The sequence below is a fragment of the Pocillopora verrucosa genome, chromosome 3 (genome assembly GCF_036669915.1).
Source record: "Pocillopora verrucosa isolate sample1 chromosome 3, ASM3666991v2, whole genome shotgun sequence".
Classification (NCBI taxonomy): Eukaryota; Metazoa; Cnidaria; class Anthozoa; order Scleractinia; family Pocilloporidae; genus Pocillopora; species Pocillopora verrucosa.
The window spans coordinates 24,109,262-24,132,742 of NC_089314.1; the positions used below are offsets into that span (position 1 = coordinate 24,109,262).

The 23,481-nt window shown below is 39.1% G+C and overlaps 3 protein-coding genes and 1 pseudogene across 3 annotated transcripts; 2 read left to right on the plus strand and 2 right to left on the minus strand.

Annotated features, from left to right (window-relative positions):
• LOC136279741 (melanotransferrin-like) lies at window positions 1-9,376 on the plus strand. Its single transcript, XM_066163787.1, has 5 exons — window positions 1-161; window positions 4,869-5,078; window positions 5,947-6,225; window positions 7,251-7,514; window positions 7,966-9,376. The coding sequence occupies exons 1-5, from the start codon at window positions 104-106 to the stop codon at window positions 8,376-8,378; spliced, it is 1,224 nt and encodes a 407-aa protein (XP_066019884.1). The 5' UTR covers window positions 1-103; the 3' UTR covers window positions 8,379-9,376.
• A 498-nt stretch (window positions 9,377-9,874) lies between these two features.
• Window positions 9,875-15,052, minus strand: LOC131782011 (otolith matrix protein 1-like; annotated as a pseudogene).
• A 214-nt stretch (window positions 15,053-15,266) lies between these two features.
• LOC131782013 (ankyrin repeat domain-containing protein 60) lies at window positions 15,267-17,875 on the plus strand. The gene is given in 4 exon segments (XM_059098723.2): window positions 15,267-15,775; window positions 15,778-16,311; window positions 16,632-16,701; window positions 17,150-17,875. Coding segments are annotated over 4 exon segments (1,362 nt in total). The 5' UTR covers window positions 15,267-15,342; the 3' UTR covers window positions 17,475-17,875.
• Window positions 17,876-18,441: 566 nt separating this feature from the next.
• On the minus strand, window positions 18,442-23,264 carry LOC131782037 (partitioning defective 6 homolog gamma-like). Its single transcript, XM_059098746.2, has 3 exons — window positions 23,107-23,264; window positions 22,776-22,998; window positions 18,442-20,529 (listed from the first exon to the last, which is right to left on the minus strand). The coding sequence occupies exons 1-3, from the start codon at window positions 23,179-23,181 to the stop codon at window positions 19,844-19,846; spliced, it is 984 nt and encodes a 327-aa protein (XP_058954729.1). The 5' UTR covers window positions 23,182-23,264; the 3' UTR covers window positions 18,442-19,843.
• Window positions 23,265-23,481: the final 217 nt, after the last annotated feature.

The following is a 23,481-nucleotide window of genomic DNA, read 5'->3' on the forward strand; positions in this document are numbered from 1 at the left end:
TAACAAACACTTCCGTGACGCTTCAGTGCATTACTGATTAGCATCGTTTTCACTTCGAGAAAATTCAAGGCGTTGTCTTGGTGTTTCAACGGTTTCATCAAACATGGAGAGGATTCTGATCGTTCTGATGCTCTTTATCACCGTTCACTATGCATATTCAGGTGTGCCAACCTTTCATTGTTACGATTATCACAAAGATTCTTATAGCTGGGTATCATCATTGAGTTTTCTTCCTAATTGCCTTCTTTCCTTTTCGGTAATCTTCCGTTTTTCATTTCTTTCGTAAGTGTTTCACTTGCAGGATTTAGTAACACAAAATAAGACTGAATGTCGAAGGAGATTTCGCTTTCTCAGTGTTGTTGCTCGTTTCATCGGCTCAGCTTATTTGTTGGAAGCATGTACTAAAGCTAAGGTGCTTCTCCTCCTTTCAATTATAATTAAGTCCAAGCTCGGTTTCGATTGTTCGTTGGTTTTGTGCGTGTTATCATATCCTCGCGACAGACATCGCTTGGAATGGCTGCAAGCCCTAACTTGGTTCGAAAACTTTGCAATATCGCAGCGACATACTGTAGTAATATCGTGCTGAAAACGTTGTTCGTGTACACACGCAATAACGAAGTTGCAACGGCAACTTTCAAGCTTGAAAATTGTCTGCTCTAGCTGAGGAGCTTAAGGAGTTACAAGAAATTTATTTTAAGATCCTTTGATGTGAAGTAAATGTCACCTTCTTGATGAGCATGGTCAGTTTTTTTTTTAGATACTTTGGCATTATTCGTAGTTTGTGGAAACGATAATTCAAACTCGTTCTTGTTTGAGGGTCGTGCCAAATGATTTGCCTTTTCTTAAAAGATATAACTTAAACACATATAAAATTCTGGCAGCTTTTCCTGTCTACTAGTCTACGCCGATTGAATTATTAAGAACAACAACAACGAATTAATTCAGTTAGATCTGAAGCTCAAGTCCTGTATGGGCACAGTATGTGATGACTAATCCAGAGATCGAGCTATTTGTGTATTTAGTAAAGATTTTATTTTTCTCGGGCTCAATAGAAAGAGAAGGAATCTTTCCTCATTTATGTCTTTATTCCATAGAGAGTTTAAGAGTGCAAAGTGAAAGTAAATATCTTTTGTAACTGGATTTTAATGAAACTAACCATCACGTACGCGCAAAAATAGTTGAAAAGTTAGAGTGATTCTCGAGTGGCTAGGCAAAATGTCTGCTCTTGCACATCGGGTAATGATGGAAAAAACGGGGTTGCCTGGATTTGCTGAGAAAGCAGATGGAGAATAAGATTTTTTCGCCAAGAAATCACTCTTCTTTCCCGGGGCTTCCTAATCATAGATCCAAGAGACGAGGTCAGCTAATTACTTTTCCTCAGAGCATGATACTGATAGCTAGTTTGACGCTCCTTGTCATATGGAACAATAGTCTGTTCACGATACGTTTTAAGTTTTTGTCTGATTGGTCAACTGGGTGGCACGACTTTTTCTAGACCAATCACGAAGCGAAGTTAAGGGTAACTTATACATTCCTGTTGTATCGTCACCACCAAAAATATAAGGATGTCAAATAGATCAGCAAACACAAAGCTGGTTTAAATATCAGCTGCAGGATAGAATAGCTAATAAAGGAATGGCATGGCCAAATTATACACGATTTAGTTTTCCTTCATGAAACAGAACACCCTAAACATGAATAGTCTAGCCAAATGATAAACGGTCCACTTGCCTAGGTCGAGTTGATGAAATTGTGAAATGGACTAGCTCAACTACGAATAGCTTAGCGCTCATTTGCAATACAGTACACAAACGGTGTAGCGTTGCGTCAAATGGCACAGGGTGATGTCGAGTAGCACAGCGTACGCACAAACGGTGTAGCGTTACGTGAAATAGCTCAGCGTAATGTAGAACGGTACAGCGTACAAGCGAACAGTGTAGCGTTGCGTGAAATGGCTCAGCGTAATGTCGAATGGTACAGCGTACACCCAAATGGTGTAGCGCTGCGTGAAATGGGTCAGCGTAATGTCGAATGGTACAGCGTACACACAAATGGTGTAGAGTTGCGTGAAATGACTGAGCGTAATGTAGAAAGGTACATCGTACACACAAACAGTGTAGCGTTGCGTGAAATGGCTCAGCGTAATGTCGAATGGTACAGCGTACACACAAATGGTGTAGCGTTGCGTGAAATGGGTCAGCGTTATGTCGAATGGTACAGCGTACATACAAATGGTCAAGCGTCATGTCGAATAGCTTTGCAGAACATCAGAAGCTGTATCTGAACATTAAATTGCTTAGCATTGCACATTGTGGTGAATCGTCGAGCTTGCTTGTGGCGTAACGTGAAGGCTATCTCGCCGAAACCACCAAAAATACAAACCGCAAATGGAACAGCGACCTGCTGGGGGGCATGACGTCATCGAATGTGAAGACTGTCGCAAAACCATCACATGGTGTAGTCGCTGTGTTTAAGATTCTTCACTTCGCCTTCCCGTAAAGCAGAGCCATTCAGTAAGTTTCTCCTTTTTTCCCCCTCCGATATTGCATTTATTCGTTTTCGTTCATGAAAGCGTTAATTAAAATAGCAACGAGACCGGATTCTACCCCGGTTTGCCGGCCTCCCGGTTTACCACGGTTTGCACGCGTTGGTGAGCCTGAATGTTTATAGGTAAGTAAAACTGATATCCTTGATCTGTTTTGACATTTTTCAATCAAACATGTAGTGTTTGCAAAAGCGACTTTTTTTCCGAGTTGGTTTTATCGTCCGGCTCACCAATTAAAGCATTTCGAATCACTTTAATTGAAAAATGTCAAAACAGATCACGGATATCAGTTTTCTTACCATGGCGTCCAGGGCACACACAAAATCCAACTTCTCACGTACTCCTCTAATGTTCAAAGAGCCGTTGAAGTTGAACTCTTATTGAAAAGTAAACGTGAGTCAGTAAAAGAAAAGAGAGCTCGACAATCGACATTTAATGCACGTCATAACACTACTTAATACTATAAACATGTTCAGGCCCACCAACGCGTGCGAACTGTGGTAAACCGGGAGGCCGGCAAACCGTGGTAGAATTCAGTCTGGTTACTATTTTAATTGACACTTTCATGAACGACAACGAATAAATGCAATATCGGCAGGGAAAAAAGAGGAGAATGTAATTTTGGTGGTTTTGGTGAGATAGCCTTGGCGGCCGTAACCACCAAAAATACAAAGATGTCAAATAGATCAGCAAATACAAAGATGGTTTAAGGATCAGCTGCAGGATCAGCATAGCTAATAAAGGAATGACATGGCCTTCACGTCACGCCACAAGCAAGCTCGACGATTCGCCGCAACTTCGAAATATTTCAAGTAATACTAAGCAATTTAATGTTCAGATAGAGCGTCTGATGTTCTGCAAAGCTATTCGACATAACGCTACACTATTTGTGTCTACGCTGTGACATTCTACATTACGCTGAGCCATTTCACGCAACGCTAGACCATTTGTGTGTACGCTGTACCATTCGACATTACGCTGAGCCATTTCACGCAACGCTACACTGTTATTAGCTATTCTATCCTGGAGCTGACCTTTAGACCAGCTTTGTATTTGCTGATCTATTTGACATCCTTGTATTTTTGGTGGTGACGGCCGCCCATAGTCGATGCTAAGTCTCTTTCCACTGATGCCAAATTAATTTTAGAAAAGTGCGGAAGTCAGTCTTTAATAGAAGTAAACCATGTACATACCTACCTACCTACCTACCTACATACTTTGTTGCATAGCTCCCCCTTGGGGGCTCCTCCGCCACATATGAAAATCAAAACATCAAGTTACAAAGAAAAAAGGAAAAAGAAAAAAAAACTAGTTACAGATAAAAATATAAATTATAAAAACAGCTTACATTTCGATAATAAAAAATATCATCTTATGATCTATGAATTAAAATATTTATAAAAAATACTTCTCTCCAAAAAGGTTAAGGCTTTTTGTGTTTCTGATCTCCTCTGGTAACGAGTTAAACATTTTTACCCCACGGTAGGCAAAAGCCCTTTGGCCAGTCGAGATCCTGCCTTTGGGCAACGTCTGGTCGTTCTTTTGCCTGGTGTCTCTTTGGTAAATTTCAGAACGGTGGTGAAATCGCTCACGAAGATAGTCAGGAGTCAAGTTGTTCATGTATTTGTAAACCATACCTAAGTCGATGAAGAGCAGTTTTCCCTTCACGTTAAGCCATTTAAGGGACTTCAGGGCTTCTGAAATTTGATCATACTTTTTTAAGCCAGTTACGATCCTGCAGGCGTAATTCTGGACAAACTGAAGTTTTCTAATATTCTCTTTGCTGGGGTTGTTCCAAACTGTCGAACAGTAAAATAATTTGCAAAAGACGAAAGCATTTATGAGATACGTCAGGGTTCTTTGATCCAAAAGGTGCTTTATCCTGATGACCCTCGTTAGTTTAAACATACAGTCAGAGGCAGTTTTAGTAATATGCTCATTATAGTTAAGATAACAATCGATGTGCACTCCTAGGTCCTTTGTTACGGCCACAGGGTTAATTTCAGTTGCCAATATTGTAATTTCAGTCGCCAATATTGTAATTTCAGTTGCCAATATTGTAATTTCAGTTGCCAACATTGTAATTTCAGTTCCCAATATTGTAGTGGAACAGATTTCTTTTGTTACAATTTTCCGAAGAGTGAAGGGAAGCAGAAGGAAAGCGCGTGGGAACACGAAGAGCGAGATGCATGCTCTTGCTCTCGCGTGTATCCCAAGTTCGGTTTGTTCTCATCTTCCTTTGCTAGACCCACAGGCACTGATACTTTTTGCTTGATCAGAAAACTATCCAGGGATGCAACTGTCAAAGGTTTTTCTTTTTCAGGCCCTATCAGTTTTAGATGGTGCGCCTTGTCACACGAGAGAGCCAAGTGTTCTAACTTTACAGATCATGTTAAGATGATGGCTCAAACTATGAATTTGAGTGTGGCTGCGAGTTGCGTCGACGGAAATAGCACTGATGATTGCATAAAAAAAATTATCAAAAAGGAGGCCGACCTGGTGACGCTGGATGGTGGAAACATTCACGAAGCTGGTAAGTTTTAGATTCCCTTTACCATGAGTAACCAGGCTTGAGGGATTCTGACATACACTCGTGAGCAAAGACCGTGATTACTAGTAAACAAGAAATGAGCAGCTCGCACTTCGTTGTTCTTTTTCCCGCACACATGACAAATATTTTGATACTTGACGATTGAATTCTAAGGCTAGTTGACAGAGGGGGACTAACATGGCGTCTTGTCAATTTTCTAAAGCTGCATTAATTGCGGAAATAAGTCATATAACCCAAATAGAAAAATTTCACTTATGGTTTCGAGGAAGATCCTTTCAAATATCGAAACTGCAAGGCATTTGGTAGAAACACCAAAAAAACACATCAGTCAATACTTCGAAAATTAACCGATTAGTGTAACAAGATCGTCTGGCTGGCTTGAAAAGAATCAAATAGACTTCGGGCATTCCCTGTCTAAAAGAAAAGCTAGGGAAAAATCAAATAGTGGCTAGCGTTCCGCGCTGAACTCTGGGATTACGGGGATGAGGCATTTTTCATAGAGTGCGCGCGGTGTGCCACATTTTGTTTGTATTTTTTTTTGCTGATTTTTTTGCTGAAGTCCACGTGACGGAATTCGCTGAAAAAGAGGGACGGCTCGTAGTCGTATAATTAAAGATCACGCTAAGCTAACGTAAAAGTACATTTTCAAGAAGTCGTCATCCTTACAAGACTACTATTCTTCCCTGATATTCACAGCTGTTTATTCTCACCATAAAAATCAGGCTAAAACTAGTTCGTTTACTAAAGATTATTGGGAGGAATACCGCTGGAAAACTCAATTCCATCAGGGAACCCGAGATTATCAACAAGAGTTGTTTTTTTATTGCTACGTGATCTTCTCTCGATACAGGGAAATCGCACGATTTCAAAGTCATTGTTGCTGAACAGTATGGCGAATACGGGGTCAAATATTATGCAGTTGCTGTGGTAAGAAAGAATAACACAGGCTTCGACTTAAACAGCCTCAAAGGGAAGAAGTCTTGCCACACTGGAGCTGGGAGAACCGCAGGTTGGAAAGTGGCTGTAGGATTTCTGCTTCGATCAAAGATTATGCCAGCTGTGGCCTGTGGAAACGAGTCGAACGCTTACTTGTCGGCTGCAAAGTTCTTCGAAGAAAGTTGTGTCCCAGGTACGGCCATCACGTTATAGTTGGAGTGCAGTTTGAAAATAAATGATCCTCGTAAATATTCTGCAATTGAATAAAATGCAGAAAAGAAGCTTAAACAAATTCATGCACCACGGAAACTCACCTTGCTCCCAAAATGTTTTTTCGTAGATCAGCTGGTGGTGGCGCCAGACAAGTATCACTTTGAGATTCGGTTCGGATTCCATAGAAGCCTGAATTTTTTCAGGCGTCTTTCCCGCTAATTCTTTCACTGCCACTCATCTGCGAGGATCATTTCTTTGTTTGAATCACATCTACCGGTGAAAAGAATTTTTAGTCGATCGTAAGTGTCATGTAGTTACCAAAACGGTTTATTTGGTCACTGTAAAAGACACAAGGAGTCGATGAAGACTCTCTATAAAACCGCATATTAACCGCGTTTCGAATGCGAGGAAAAAGCTAAAGCAAAACCAAGGAACTCTCCTGTTTTGCCTCAGACAATCAACTGAAAATAACCTTTCTAATTAGTCATATGAATGATGAAATTACATATTAAGCTTAGGGAATATGCGATGAACAATCCGGGCCATAGACAGTTTTGCCTTTAAAAACTTAGGCTAACCCCACATTTTAGGGCCGCGTTTTAGTCTTTGATATTTATGGCCCTTGGCACCCAGTTCACTTGATTTAGCACAGAAAGAGCTTTGCGTCAATAGCAGTTTGAATGATGTCGGTCTAAATTTGTGGGAGTAATCACAACTTAAAGTCAGGCTGCGACGACTTATTTGGGACAGTTGAGGACACGCATGCTATCACAGACAATAGATGTACAGCGCAGCAAAAGAATCGGACTACGTAAACATGATTATCGCAGGAAATTAATCCTTTACTGCACCTCGTGACAATCTAGAATCTTGTAGCCGGCATGATGCCTATCATGCACTCCTCAATGCATCCCGAGGTTCTTTTGTAGAAGTAAACAAAGAGTTTCCGCTTAATACGTACACTGAAATGGTAAAATTTCACTTTCAATGCGTTTTGCTTTTTAGGTACCCCATCTAAAGTGTCGTCAGGCGTCTATCAAATGGTAAGTAACCTCTGTAACCTATGTGCTGGCCCTGAGAATGACAAGTGCACCATAGACATCTTAAAAAATAGATACGTCGGTTATCACGGAGCCTTCATGTGCATGGCGGAGGGAAAAGGTGACGTTGCTTTTGTGAAATACACGACCACAGAGGAGGTGACTGCAGGAGGAAAATATGGGAAACCGGAAGATTACGAATACCTTTGCCCTACGGGAGGAAGAATGGGTAATGTATCCAGCTATGATTATCCTATTTACGGCGCATGCGATACGAATTTTTTCCATTTTGATTTGTTTTCAAACTGCTGTTCAATCATAATCTCTGAATAGTTTTAGAGTGGAAGCTAATTGTAGTATCCGCAGGCAGTGCGAACCTATTGTGTCACGTGGTATTGAATAAAGACGGTTCTACCCAACATGGTGTTTGTGTGTGTGACGATCCTACACTAAATAGCATTATCAAATACTTGGCAGAGTGACGTTTGACATCTTGCAACTACCCCTGCGGGTCCTGCCTTACTGGTTCAATCACAGTAGAGGAGAACTGTTGAGAACGCTGGCTGAATTTTATAATGGAAACATAGGTGCTGCATGCGTCTTAGAATTGCCACTTCATTAACTATGAAAATTTTGAAGCAAGGTGAGCGCTGATGTAATGCTCTTGTTACCTTCTTTAGCTGTTGGAAAGCACACGGAATGCCATCTCGGCGCAAATCCTGCCCATGCTGTGGTCACCAGAGGAAACAACTCTGACATCGGAGACATCATCAAAATTTTAACGAAGATGAGCGAAACGTATGGAGTGAAACAGAAGGACTGGAAAAAGTTCCAACTATTCAACTCCTCGCAGTACAGCAGCAAAAATTTGCTCTTTAAAGATTCAACAACCGCACTGAATGCTCAACCTGCAGGTAAACAGAGCGTCATGGATTACCTCGGAAAAAGTTATGGCGAAAATGTGGATTCCCTGACTTCATGCGACACCACAACCTCCACGACCCTACCGCCACCGCCTGCCTCCTCTTCTACTGCGATTCTGCCCGTCTCCTTGCTCGTGCTTTTCACAGCCTTGCTGGACATGTTCATATAAAACGAACTTTGAACGTGCTTCGGGTAGTGATGAAGCTGATGATTAATAAGTGGTTAGGTCATCAGGGTACTTCCTTTTTTAGTTCATGATCATTAATTGCAAAGTTAGTAGAGGGATAATATGGTAATTGTAAGCTCTAGGCACGCTTTTATCGTCGCTGGTCAAAAGGTAGCGGCGAAGGCAAGGGAAATGCTTTTGAGCCCAGATTATCCTTATGACTGTTTGAGCTTTATCGTTCAAAACTCATTCAGTTTTGATTGTCAAGGGTAGATTTTTTTGTTACTTATCGAGAGATAGACAAGTTGAAAACATTGAAGATCGAGAAGATAGAGATCAAAATCAAATAATGGCTTACCATCAATATTTTTCTTAACACCAAGAAACGCCTCCACTTTTCAGATTAAACTTTGTTTCCTTGTAAAATTTGCTTTTAGCCTTTACAAGCCGTTCAGTGTAGTTCTATGATTATATAATCCAGCCAGTTTCAAAGACATCACCGCGCATGACATGTGATAGTGTCGAATTGACAGCGTTCAGATCTTTTATTCGGCTTGGTAAGCCCTTGTCTGATTTTATCTTATTGCGTGTGAAAGAACCTCGCGCGATGACAGACAAGCAACTCTTTCTCCAGTCTCTCTCCTCAACTTACCACACGCGTTTCCATTAGCTTTTGTTTTCACCGAGATACGTTCCGCGTAGGGTACTCAAGTGATCCAGCTTCTGTGCGTGTTTTAGAGCAACAAAATCAACAGCCATATCGCATGATCTCTTAATAGCGTTACGTTTCCAGTTTCCGTAGCATGACCAAGTCGATTTAGACTTTGCACAGAAATAAAGTTACATAGAAGGTAGACAGAGAAAAAAGTCCCCGTTTTCAAATGCAAGCCATGATGACATACGTAGAACAAAAACATAGACCCGTGATGTTAAACAGTATTAGCTTTTAAGCACATGGAACACTAGTGAAGATTAGTGAAATAAAATTTTGTTCCTAGTTACTCGGTATAATTGTGTGTTGTTTGAACTTAATGGTTTATAGCCAGAGCTCTGTATCAACGGGTGTAGAATAAGTAAGTAAGTAAGTAAGACAACCTTTAGCAAGACCTTACGAACCGCGCCGGTCATTATTGTAAACTTCGCATGCCAGAGTTGGTTCGGAAGATGAGGGTCGTTGGTTGGCATGGCTGGATTTTTTTTCCTCGAATATATGCTTTTCTTCTTTTCTTACCATCGAATTCTAAACTATACAAGGCGATTTCGCATAATTGACCTCAAATCGCGTCAGATAACGAAAGTACCGTGAAGTCGTCGAAAATCGGACGGTCATAGTCAAATGGTCGCATAATTAGAGCAAAGAAAACTCTGATTTCAAAATACTATTTTTCAGAAAAATATTTTTCTCATTAAATGACAAATTGCTAGCATTTTGTTAAATAACGATTTCGTATAAAATACCTGAAACAACATTTCATGAATTACACGGACAATTGCGGAGACAATGTTACTCGGTGTACTCTTTATTCAGTAGTAAGCTAATGTTGTAAGCCATTACAATTTTTTAATTGTTCTCTGGTGTAGGCTTTTGGTGTAATTGAATAGTTAAGTCGTACGTTCATTTGCTCATGAAATCTTTCGTTAGTTCGTCAACTCTTTCACTCTTTCATTCCTTCGTTTTCTCGTTTGTTCATGTACATATTTACTCATTCATTCTTTGTTATACCTTTCATTCTTGTTTTTCCACTTTTCCTTCAGTTGCATTTTCCGTTATTTTAACCAGTTTGTAGTTAATTACGTTTAGTCTCAGAAGACATCTTGTTACTAGGAAGTATTTCAGTGTAATCTGAAGATAATCAGGATTGCTTCTCCCCTCCTCAATTTTGTTCAGTGCCCCGATTCATCTGTGCGTTTTTGAACAAATATAGATTATTCAAAACCGATTTAATTCAAAGAACTGTAAAATTAAAGGAGTTAGTCGGCGTTTAAAGAGCCGAACGATTCTCTGTTACAAGTGCGAGAAAAATGTCTCCGACAGTAAGGTTGATCTAATAATTGACCGATCCCGTTTAATGTACGGTATGCTGGATGAACCATCTTTTGCTAGAGCTTAGAGATGCACTTACACGTCAACACCAGCTGTGACTAGATTCCGCTGTCGATATTTACACCAGGACCCCTTTAAACCATGCCACCGGGTGTTAGCATTTCCGCTTGGTCCTATGTCAGGCAGCAATAAAGAGTAAGGACTACAATGATGAACTCAATTGATATAAACTTCCCAGTCCCTCTTGGTTTGAGTCTGACCGTAAGTGATCTAGATACCGCAAGTACCTCTGGGCAGGAGCTGAGTGACTGAAGCGCAAAATAGTACTTCTCACCAAGCCAAGCTTGGGTTGTGTTCTTTTCTTTCACATCTATGAGCTTGACCGTGGAGTCGGCAAATAATAAGTCTTTACCACCATACGTGGAAGAATTAAACATTTGGAAAAAGTGGGGGTTTGTCCGACAATATTCATCTAAGCGAAGAAGCCACTGTTTTAAAACTCTTTACCATACTCCCGGGCCTTGTCATGACGACCCGAGAAGGAATCCTGGCCAGGTTACATTGTTGAAAGGCTCCAACATCTGTTGTAAAAATGTAGAAAGACAGTAGAGGAGTCTAAAGGAGAACTGCTTATTTTAAATCGCTTTACTACGGCGAATTAACTGTTGGGTGGGCAATGGCATAAAAGGCATTAAAGGCATAAAGGCACAAAGGCATAAAAGGCATAAAAAAGAAAGTATGCACACGAGCCGTGCATACGGTGCATGCCATCAGAACCTATTACGAGTTCCGCCACCGGAAAATTATTTGATCTTTTGCTACTTATTCGGAAAGGGATGCTAACGAATGACAGGGTGAGCCACAGTCTCCTTAGCAGTTTTCCGGGTTCCATTTTTAAATCGCTCCATTTCCAACTTAAAAGCTTGGAAACGGAGGGAGGTGAAGAAAGTAGCCCTGTCAGTGATCTTGGTGGCGGTTCGAACCCAAACTTCTTAAATCGAAATCAAGAGTCAATTACGGAACCACTTAAACTACCTTTTAAAAGTAATTAATTTGGCCGTTCATATCTATAATTCCGATAAACACCTTTTTTCGCCTTACCTGTTCGAGTTCCGTCTAGGCAAATCAATTTAAAATCTCTCCCTGGATTAAAATCATTTTCCACTCCAGTGAGTTCGAATACTGTAAGATGGCTGACAAAAGCTACATCCCCAGGGCCTTCTGTCAGGCAGCGGTATGCCCCATGATAACCAAAGTACCTTTCGGAAACATTTCGTGGACAAGTCTTCTGATTGGTACAAATTGCACACAGACTCGTGGGATTGCTGTTTTGTGGGTTGTATTCAGTCGAGAGAGCTCCTGAAGATGAACACAGAAGATTTAATCTCGAACGGTGATGGATCCCTACCTTAGTGTTACTTATAAGCGCTGTGGTGCGCTTTCAATGTTTTCCTAGTGCACTACATATCAGCCCGTGATACTAAAATCCCGGGATTAGATCCGGTACAGTATTTATTTTTCTTTGCGAGCGCAACATGCATAGATTGTTATCGATCAAGCAAGGAGTAAACATTTTATTCATCTTTACAAACTAGGCCCTAAGCCTGAGATGTTTTTCAATGATACAACAATAGTTTTGTTTTTTGATTCTTTGCCATCAATTTAAATCAGTAACAGTATCGATCTATATATAATCAATATGAGTTTATCTCTAAATTAATTTTTTTTCAATACATAAAGAATTTACTAGATCCTCGAAAAGAAACACATTTCACTTACAAGTGGAACAAGAACTTATGTCTTCACAACTCGAATAAACCACAAACCTGGCACGCAACTTTGATCAAAATACTCCCCAGAGGACTGGTACGGATTACAACCATCCCACTGAATCACTCCTCTTCCAATCAGTAGTCCAACAGGTGCTGTCCACCCGACCGCGTCCCCCGCCGCTGGGTGGCAAGATTTCCTGTCCTTTAGCGAATTTATTGTTGAACCATCCGACAGATTGCTTTGAATAAGAGCAACAGAATAGCTTTCCAGACCTTCTTCCTGTTTGCCGTAGTCCTCTGCTACCACTGGTACAAGACATGTTTAGAACCTAGTTAAATGGGAATTGACCTGGATCGATCGCTTTTGCCAAGCATTTAGTAATAAAGGAGGTAGGTGGCGGTATTTTGAGTGCTTTTTAGGTCGTCTAACATTGTCACCGACGGAGACCTTTAGTTAATGATTTGCTACGGTAGCATAGTCTCCTTCGCCTCGTCACGAAACGGAGAACGCGTTACACGATGAGACCAGACAACGGCTGCGTAGGAGACTAAGGGTAGCCAAGAACAGTGAATAATGAAAAAAGATGAGAAAGGAATATGTTTGTTTAATAATGGACTTCGGATTAACACTTAATGCAAACGACAAATTTTGCATTGATGCAATTCCTTTAAGATAGACTCCATTTCAAAACTTTCTTTATTTGTTTTCGTGGTTACTGTATTTGAGTGGGCTTGAGCCCTTTCACACTGTGAAGTCATCGATACATAAATTCTCCTAACAATTTTTAACTGATATCAAACAGACGAACGATGGGAATTATGGTGATTGTTAATCGCAGATGATGTTTGCTGTTTGCATTAAGCTCAAAACTCTTAGGGCTTAACATAAATAAATGTGTGATTATACGTGAGGGGAATTAGCTTTCAGATCTTAGGAGTAGAAGGGTTTAAAAAAATAGATTACATTGAGAGGTAAAGCCAGTTCCATGTTATCGGTCGGTGCGGAAAAAAATCGGAAAAGTGGTCGAGCAAAATTTGGTAGGAGTGCAAAAAAAAAAAAAGAAAAGAAAAAAAAAAAAGAAAAGAAAAGAAAAAGAAAAACTAGAAGAAAAAAAAAAAAGAGTGGGAGGGGAAAGCATTTTTGCCCCGAAGTCCATTGCCCCCTCCATAAACTTACGCGCTCGCTTTTTCAAGATCTTCATTGAGACCCCCATAGTTCATCGCCATCGTCTACACAGCCTTGTAAATGTTACAATAACCTACCAGCCTGATAAATATTCTTCTCTCCAAGGGTGATGAAATCGGCATTTCCAGAGCCAACCATGTTAATACAATTGTCACGCTGCTTCCATGGATACATGTCACCCTTGCGAACCGGGCGATCTGATGTGATGTCACATTCGCTAAGTGTAAACATTTAGAAACTTCCGCTTCTGAAATACAACACCAGCGAAATCCTGAGAAGAGATGAACGGGAAGGAAAAAAGTTAACGATGGTGACCAAACAAGTTTGGGCGAGCATTCCCATGAGGATGACGTCTTCTTTTTGATTCAGCGCGTGTAGTATTTTAACAGACGCCGCTAATTATCCTAATAATGTTCACTCCACGCTTGATCGATCAAAATTTTATGCAAGTTGAGCTCACAAAGAAAATGAAAATTTGCGATTCTGCTCTCCCTTTGGTAGGGAACATTTTCGTTCATGAGAGGACTGAGAAAAGGAAAAATTGTGTTGGAAAAAATGAGACAAGCACCCCCTATCAAATTTTTTCCCTCGAGAAAAAAAAGACCGCAGATAATTTATCTTCACATAATCTCACCAGAACTAATTTTAAGACTTCCCACAAGGAATCGGACTATAATTTATCCAACGGTTTTTGAAAATCCTCTGTTAATGTTAGATCCCGTATTACCAAAAATCACTGGGCAAAACACTTATGGGTTTGAGGTTTCATCGCTCAAACAAAGAGATACCAAAAAAGCTACAAACAGCCTGAGAGAAAATGGAGCAGACATACAGAGGGTGGAGAACACAAATGGCGTTGTCTTTAACTATCAAAGCGATGTACAGCGCCACTTAGTGACTTTATTGTTTCGAGACCATTTACTTTTCAAACTACACCGTGTAGTAATGCCAGCGACATGTTCAGTTTATCAACGAAATAAGAAATAACAGCGTGGTGCTCAGTCAAACGTACCACAGATAATCGCCAAGAAAGCGCGGCTGGAGACAGCCGCTTACAACAATCATCGTTGGTTTGTAAATAATCCACTAGATCAAACTGATCGATTAAATAGAATCAAATATTCATCTCACCTGCCGGCGTCGCCAACAAACTTAATATGTGGCCAAACGATAGAACAGTCACAAGCGATGTAAACAAGAAGTATCCGCGACACTTCATTGCAAGCTGCCTCTCTCCTGTGTGTGTATGTTTATGTGTCACCCGACTACCCAGGTTTCGAATGGATATGGCACAATCAAGAGTAAGGTTTGCTGATATTTCAGCGGTGACACTGCTACAAGCCGCTCTACTAAATACAAATACAATGACATTTCCTTGGCCTTTTGTCTGTGACGTGGGTGAAGTAACTAATAAACTGATTGTGGTTGGTGAAAAAAGCTTAGCAATCGTGTGAGAAATCGCGCATATAACGCTCGTGACGCAAATGTAGGTGCCGTCATGTTCGAAATTTTAACGAATTCCGAAATTGTCACGATCCGCTTCAGCGACTTTCGGCGGCGACGGAACACCTGCCGTATGGTCATTTTGTATTTATTTTCATCGTTTTATTTGATGTCTCCGACGAACAGCTTCGTCGAAAGTCGGAAACGTATCATACACATTTTGGAACACCATGTTAAATTTTCTTTGGTGAGGGTTACATAAAACTGGTAAAACCCCATGTTATGGTGCCAGGAAGATTAGAGGTTGGCGTGACATAGAGAAAAGAAAGAAAGAAGATAAGGGTTGATAAGGAGTTGGCGTTGACATGACCAAAACACGACCGACTCAAATTAAATTGACAGCTGGTTGCTGAGGTAACAAGCAAAGCCAACTCTAAAAGCCAAACATGACTGCGAAAAGTCGACCGAGGAGTTATTAATTTTTCAAATTATAATTTTGAAAGTTTCTTTACGGTAGAAAGTATGGCTGCGGTCAAAAGGAAGAAGAAGGGATTGAAGACAGCTCCTTTTGACATCTATATTTACATTGCTTGTACGGGAGAGAAGTTCTTGCTAAAAAATGTTCACGCCGAGATGAAGATTCGGGAACTAAAATGTTACGCAGAACTTGTTGTGGGAATACCTTACAACTTGCAACGTTTACAGTATCTTGATGAAGGAGATATGCTAGATGATTCAGATTTAAGACACAACGATGTCGTAGCAGGAGCCACGATTAATTTGAAACTATGGAGAATGTGGGATACACTGGTTGCTGCCGTGTGTAGAGGTTCAATAGATCAAGTTCTAAACGAAGGAGTTGTGGTCGAGAAGGGGTGGGAATCTTTAGATCCCCTGACTTACAGAAACAAGGTTGCTCTTGCCAAGGATAGAGCTTCAGTTGCACTTTTTATTGCTGCCATCGTGGCAGAATTAACTTGATAAAAAGTTTGATAGATAATGGAGAAGCTGATGTAAATATGAAGACACCGTTTGGACGCACGCCGCTGCATGCTGCATCCTCTCAAGGACATTCGAACACGATCGATCTGATGCTCGAAAAAGGAGCATCTATGGACGAAATTGATGTTCAAGGCAAATCTGCCCTGATGATAGCGAGTCAGTGGGGCTTCAAGGATAGCGAGAGACATTTATTTTTATTTCAATGGCAGACAAGAGCGGCCAAAACCAAGCATAGGAGAGCGAGTAAATCTCTTATGATGCATCAACAATTCGACTCCTCTTTTCCAACGTGGTTGAAAGGGAAATATTCACAAGTGTACTTTTGTCAAACTCTGCCTCCAGGAGAGTTTGCCGGGACCGGGATCAGTGCTCCAAGGAGAAGACCAGTGGGAGAAGCTAACCAACTACGAGATTCCTTCTTTGAACAATCTTCCTCTGATCTTCTCGAACACCAGTTGCCTCCGATTGAAGGAGGGATGGGAATCGATGGTAAGATTGCTTAGATAGGCTGTCCGTCACTTCAAGGAAGGGTAACAATACTGTTGATAACATAGCATTGCGGGAAGGTGGTTTTTTATAAATCTTTTGGACACTACCCCAGAAGTTCCTCCTTAGAAGAGGGTCGGTTTTACAAGCTAAGTGTATAAAATTCTGTAGAGAATTAGCTACACAGACCTGTTCCATGGAATCAGTTTCTCTGTTTATGTAATTAGGGATTACAAAAATGATTGTTTTAAATGACTTTGTCAGGACAAAAAAATTATTTATCATACACTGAAATTGTTCCATTGCTCTGGTATGCCCTTCAGGTGCAAGATACAGCTTGGGAGGGAAGCCAGTGCTTCCACACATAAGGTCCAAGGAGAGACTTGCAAGCAGGTTTGTTGTAACATTTAAAACCTATTGTATGTTACTGTTGATGTATCTCAGCCTTTGGTCAAGGTTGAAAGGTAGTGTTAACTGCGTTCTATTATATTTTCCTCTCTTCATGAGATGCAAACTTTTATCCTCCTACTTGGAAAACAGACTGCTCCTATAATTTTTTCAAGGGGTCCAGGGGACACTTCTCACAGTCCTCTAATTTTCCCCTGAATGGAGGTTCTGACAGCTCTGTGCTAAAATGTAGGGATTCTTGTCAGTTAAGTGTTCACCTTTATTGTTTTTGTTTATTCGTATTTACCACAAATAAATGTATACTGTAAAACAAGTGAGCACATTGATTTCAGCATTGATAATGGACATTGTAAAATGGTGCAGTTCTGATTGGCTGAAAATGAGTGCATTCTTGCCACACTGAACTCGGAATTTTTTCCATTCTTTACTTTAGTAAATCACGAGACAGTTCCAAGTCTGCAACATTTGATGAGTGGCTAGAGGACAAAAAGTCCAAGAAACAGCAACAACAAAAGAAGGAAAAAGAGGCAAGACAAAGGAAAGAGATGGAATTAGAAAGCAAAAGACAATCAAGGATGGCAGGCAAAAGCTTTGAAGACTGGAAAAACTCAAAATCACAACAAAAGCAAGAGCTACCAGGCATTGAAAAAAGAAGAGATGATATAGTACGAGAAGAACCAGGGCGCCAATACAGTCTGACTTTTGAACGTTGGTTAAGCAAAACAGGAACCTTAGATCTTCACAGTCTCAGCAGCTGAACATAAATTGAAACCAACTGTTACACATTGATGCACATCAAGCATCAAGGGGGATCTACTGATGAATTTGTAATTGATTCATTAACCCTTTAACTCCCACGAGTGACCAAGACATAATTTCTCCTTACAATATCAATACAATATTAACCAGATAATTAATGAGAATAAAGAAAATATCAATTTGGAGATAATTAGTTGATTCAATACTAAATTCTCTGAACTAACATGATAAGAATTGTATGATTGATGGTAAGAACAACAAATTTGATCTGGGAGTTAAAGGGTTAACAGCAAATTCTAACATTGAATCCATCAATGAAAATGTTATGCCACTAACAATTAAAAATGCATCCTCGTAAGATCACTATTATTTTTATAAAATAGCAATAATAAAATGTTATTTTTCATCCTTGCAACATAATTGTTTCATTTATTTTTGATTACAGTACTTAGTTACACATCCATGGATAAAAGATGTCAAGCCACTTTTTTCAATCAATTTGATGTAAAAATGAAAATCAAAGGGTAGAGACAAGGTAACTATTGAGATGACTAATTGTTCAAGTTTGTTGACTTGAAGAAAATTCTTACCATTACTGGATGGCAAATTTGGTATGCTGGTTTGCTTGCATGCTGCATAAAAGAGCCTACAAGATCCCAGGGTAGGCAGAGGGAACAGCAGTACTCTTGGGATAAGTTGTGTTGTTTCTAAATTACAAGTAGACATAACATCAACAAGAATGATAGACTTTACTGTAAGCCCATTTTAGATCTTTATTTTCAAATTGCAAAACTAATGTCAGTATGTTCTAAATGCAATCAGTTTGGAAAAATGTTTTAACCACATATAATAATTCCATACCCTCAATCCCAAATTATTTGGAGACACTATCTATTTAACTTTTTGTTTTTCCTCAACTGATCACTTCACTCTGATATAAAATGACCTGCACTTTGTTGGAGTGAGCTGGGTTACCCAGTGTTTTTCTGGCCTAAAAGCTGGAAGCTGGCAAACTATGTCACTTCTTGTGTAGCATTATACCTGCTACCTAAGCCATTTAGACAAAATACCATTGTAAAAGAAAAAAAAACCAATGTAAAATGAGTGAATGACTTCATACCTTATGCCACCTACTCTTCCAGCTAAAATTTACCAACAGTACCTCCAAACTTATGATATCAGTAAGATACTATGTCCAAACAATTAAAGATCTAGTGTCCAAAAGGTAATCAAACAACGATACAAAAATATTGAGAACTAGTGCAAAAAGTTGAGGTCATGAAATAGATATCACGTACAGTTCCAGATCAAAGTACATCAACTAAGAAACATACCACTGACAAACATTATATATTACATTGAAGACATTGTACCTAAGTGTGCAATGGTGCTTACCTAAATTGTCCACTTTTTCAAACTGCCTTCTGAACATATCTAACACCCCAATGCTGACTAAAATGCATTCCTATGTAAAGTGGTTGCAATTGCCTTCTCTTAACAGCTTAGCTCCCCCCTGCCAAGATTTATTACTGTGTAGATTCTTCCCTCAATATCAATATATAATCTTATAAATAGGGGATGAGAACAGAGATTTATCAGCTTCTGCATGTTACCTTGATATAGCACCAAATTCTCTTGACTCAAGTCATTTAAAAGGAAATGTAAAGCATATAATTGGGAAGGTTAATAATAAGATTTTGGGAGCTAAAGTGTTAAAAAAAGGCATGTTTTAGGAATGCAAAAACATAATATTAATGTATAGTGCAACTTTTAATTTTAACATAAATGACCAAGGAATGCTTTGGTTTCATTTCACTTAATGCTATGATTGGCTTAGAACACTTGTGCCATCCTCTTAACAAATCAGATTCAAAAATTAAAATTAATTGTAACTGACTGTTTCTCATTTTCCCCCTCATAAAGCAGTTTGCTTGTTTCTATTTGGTGTTATCATTATCACCTTGCAATATTTTCCTTCACCCAGACTGGTTTTTTTGATTACTCTGGCACTAGTTTAACAACACTTAAAAATGTAGTCTATAAATTACAACATTAGATGGGTGGAAAGACTCTGAGTAATTTTATTAAAAACTCAAAGGATACTAGTCAAAAAGTTAGCAAAAAATTGTTGTAAGTATTGATCAAATGAGTAAACTATAGATAATTTTTTAAATCAAAGTTTGATTTATGACAAGTGGTTCATTTCATTTTGTATCAAGAAAAAGGATTTTGATATCTAAATTTAAAACATAGAAATTCCTCTCACCTAGAAAATTGCTCTTGAGTTTAAACTATACATTCACGTATATTCATGTAACAATATTTCTACATTGATTTGTCACCATAATGAGTTTGGAATGATACATGATTATATAGACACAATGCCATCTTCATCAACTGTTGGGTGATCTTCTTCATCACTGTCTGGGATTTCTTCTGCCAATTCATTGTGGTAAGCGTGATGCATTGTTGGTGATCCTGTAGTAAGTACTGGATTATGAATAGAATGTGTTGCTAAATTTGTAAGGCTCTGTGATTTCATGCGATCTGGCTCAGCCCGATTCAGTCTTCCAAGCACTGGATTGTTAAACTGATTTGAAGGTTTCACAGTTATAATAAGGTTGTGGCTATTTGCGATCATCATGTCTGTTACCTGATCCAAAGTTTTCCCTGCCACTTCAATACCATTAACTTCAAGAACCTCATCATTTACAGCCAACAAACCAGTGCTCTCTGCAAGCCCACCAGGGACAAGCCTTGAAATAAAAATTCCTGGAACCTGTTCTAGTCCACTAGGCGTTACACGAACACTGGTTCCATCTCGTATGTAAAACCCTAGTGGTTTATCTGTGTTGTGCTTCAATAATTTAACCCTGCGCTGGGTTTCAGGGATAATGTCCACGTCAACAATTGCAGAAACTCGCCGGAAATCCTGAGGGCCACTGATTGATATCCTACTGAGATGGGATTTGGCTGGGTTTGTAAGATTTGATAACAAGTTCCGACGCCTTGGTACTTCAGGGGGTACGGCATTCTCTTCAGGGACGCCACCTCCTGAAAAAAAAACATCACCTTATATTTGTAAGGATAGGAAAGTGTTTACTATTCATTAAAAGCTTAAGACCCAAGCAGCAACTAGTTTCCACTGTAGTGTCTCAGAACATCCAATAGGGAAACTAGAACTCCAAAATCAGAACTGGCTGAGGTATGATTCAATGCTCACAGCAGACCCAATTATGTTTCCCCTATACTAAATTACTCATCACAAATACTTCATATCCTTCTCTATTTAAAGGCCAAGTGTAAAATTTCCTGTCTTCCCAAATCTACATGCATTTGACTTGAAGTAAAATACCATTTTCTTTAGTTTCAAGGCACATAAGAATGAAGATTAGAAACAGATACATTGGTATCATGCATTTGTGTACTAGCATTCATTTCAGGAGAATGTCATGGAACAGTACATCCAAGAATATTAAGTAATAATACACGTTCATAAAACAGCTTTATTTCTGTACATTCTAAAGGGGGTAAGTTTTTAAAGACACTGTGGCAATGGATCAGTGAGATAGTATAACAGAGTAATTTACTATTATCAACTGAATTGATAACATAAATTGGCCACCATAACAGGGCGTGAAATTGTGCCTAATACAGGCACCAATGTGACTAAATTTTTCACTTTGGCGACCAAATCCTGAAAATTAGTCGCCAAATTGGCTACTAGAATGTTTCATCATAACCTTACCAAAAGATATAGTGAATTAAAAAGATTTGCAAAGATAAATCCACGGAAACTTCCTCGTTAAGTTTGTTTCCAAAACACAGCACATGCATCTCAATCAATAACTAGAAGCCATCTTGGATTAAGATGAGCTTGAATGTTGTATATCATCCATCCTAGTGTCCACTTTGTAGCACATTAAAGACCTTTTCCTTAACTTAATTTTGGAGGGTCTATCTAGTATGCTGATAGAATAAAGAAAGGTCTTGTCTGTCTTTAAAAATAGCGACCAACTTTCTTTGAATTGGCTACTACTTTGAAGAATTTAGGAGCCAAGTGGCTATCAGAAAAAAAAATGAATTTCATGCCCTGCATAAAGGGTTTAAAAGCTGATGTTTCAAGCATTAGCCCTTTGTCAGATGCTCACAGCAAAAGTTGGTTAATTGCCAGACAAAATATTTAACTACCAGAAGCTGCCCATAGTGGAATTATATCAATTTGTGATTAAAAATCTTTCAACCCCCAAAAAGACACACAGCTCTTTTAAACTTGTCCCATGGCATGAAATTTATACAAGAAAAAGCATTAATGGATTCCTGAGACAACACAAATACTTCTTGAAAATGGCACTTATTAATCACTTGGAATTTTCAAATGCTACAATCAAAATCCAGTAGTGAACAGATTCACTGCCTGAAGATAAGTATAGATAGACCAACTATGAACACTCTCATCATGAAGGAGATGAGTAAATTTATATGTTCTCAAAACATGTTTGAGACAAATGTAAATAATCTATATACCCACAATAAATTTCCGTCTGAAAGCTTAGAATCTGAAAATAGAAACCTTATTGGTTTCGCAATCAGAAACTAAGGGTGACTTCTACTGAAGTGTTTGCAAAGGAGTTGCTTTTCACTACTATCCTAATAAGGGTGCACGTCACAAATGTGAGATGTCTCAAAGAACAACATATAAACAATATGTATAAGTAATTCCCATTAATCTCCACAATTATGGTACAAAGGAAGCTCTTGTTATCAAATTTAGGGTTGAGTAATACATGGGAACATTTTTTTGGTTGATGAAAGTTTGACTAATTCACAGCAAAAAAACATGAAAGGCAAAAATATGGAAATTTTAGTGAAAACTTCCCTGTCACATGAAGAGTATCTAGACAAAAATACATAATTTCAATGTCAAGACGAAAGCAAAAACAGCTAATGAAATTATGGTTCAATAGTCCTTTGAGTAAACAAACTACAACATCAGACTTTGTCTTAATTGAATTTAACTTGGTAAATTCCCAAATGGGTTTAATTTATCTAAGACATGTCTGGTCTGCAAAAGAGCAAGTCCTTTAAGACAAAAAATTAAAACTGAGTTTAACTGCTCACTGAATTTTAAAAGAACGATAAGAATTTCAAGCTAAGCCGATAAAAGTTGAACTGTAAACCGATGATTTTAGGAACTAGTCAAAATTGAAATGAATCGTTTTAGGCCAGAATTGAGAAACTTAAATCACCCAATACGACTGAACTCGACTAGAAACTAATTTAAGTCATATTTTTCGTACCTTTGCGTTGGACGAAAACCCGCAAAAGCGGCCTAGCCGTTGTCACAGCCCGTAAGAAGTTATCATCGTTGTTAATTGGGAGTAGGTCTCCATACATGTCCGTGTACCATGTTGAGAACGGAATGGATTGTAACTTGTGAATCGCCTGTACATGCTTGTAGAAATCTTCATACGACGTCAGTCGCGTTTTATCTAAGGGAAACCTGCGAAATTCTGCATCAAACTGCGGAGAGAAGATAGAGATTTCTTATCGACTCGGAATGACAGTTCCTATGCTTTACTATGCACGATTCGGTTTATGATGAAAGATTCCTCGCAAGCGACTGTTTACCTTCGATTTTACTTCGATGATACTTAGGTCTAATTGTGTAGGTACTTTCTTAGATCCTTTGAGTAGCTTGGACATGAGGAATTATGCTTCAAACTGTTCCACTGGTGGCGCAAAATAACCTGCATTCCACAAATTGAATCAAACCAACGTAACTGCGCACAATTACTGCGCATACACAAGGTCATGCCCGCGGGGGTGGGGTCGCGTTTACTTAGTAAGGGTTATTTTTAGCTCGTAGTGGTAATACTGGAAGCAATTTCTTTAAGAAGAAGGAAACATTGATCATTCGAGGCACATTTACTTCTTTCTCGAAACTCTTCGTATTTGAAAATAACGCCTGAACTCGTTGAAGATATAGCTCGAATTATGTCTTAC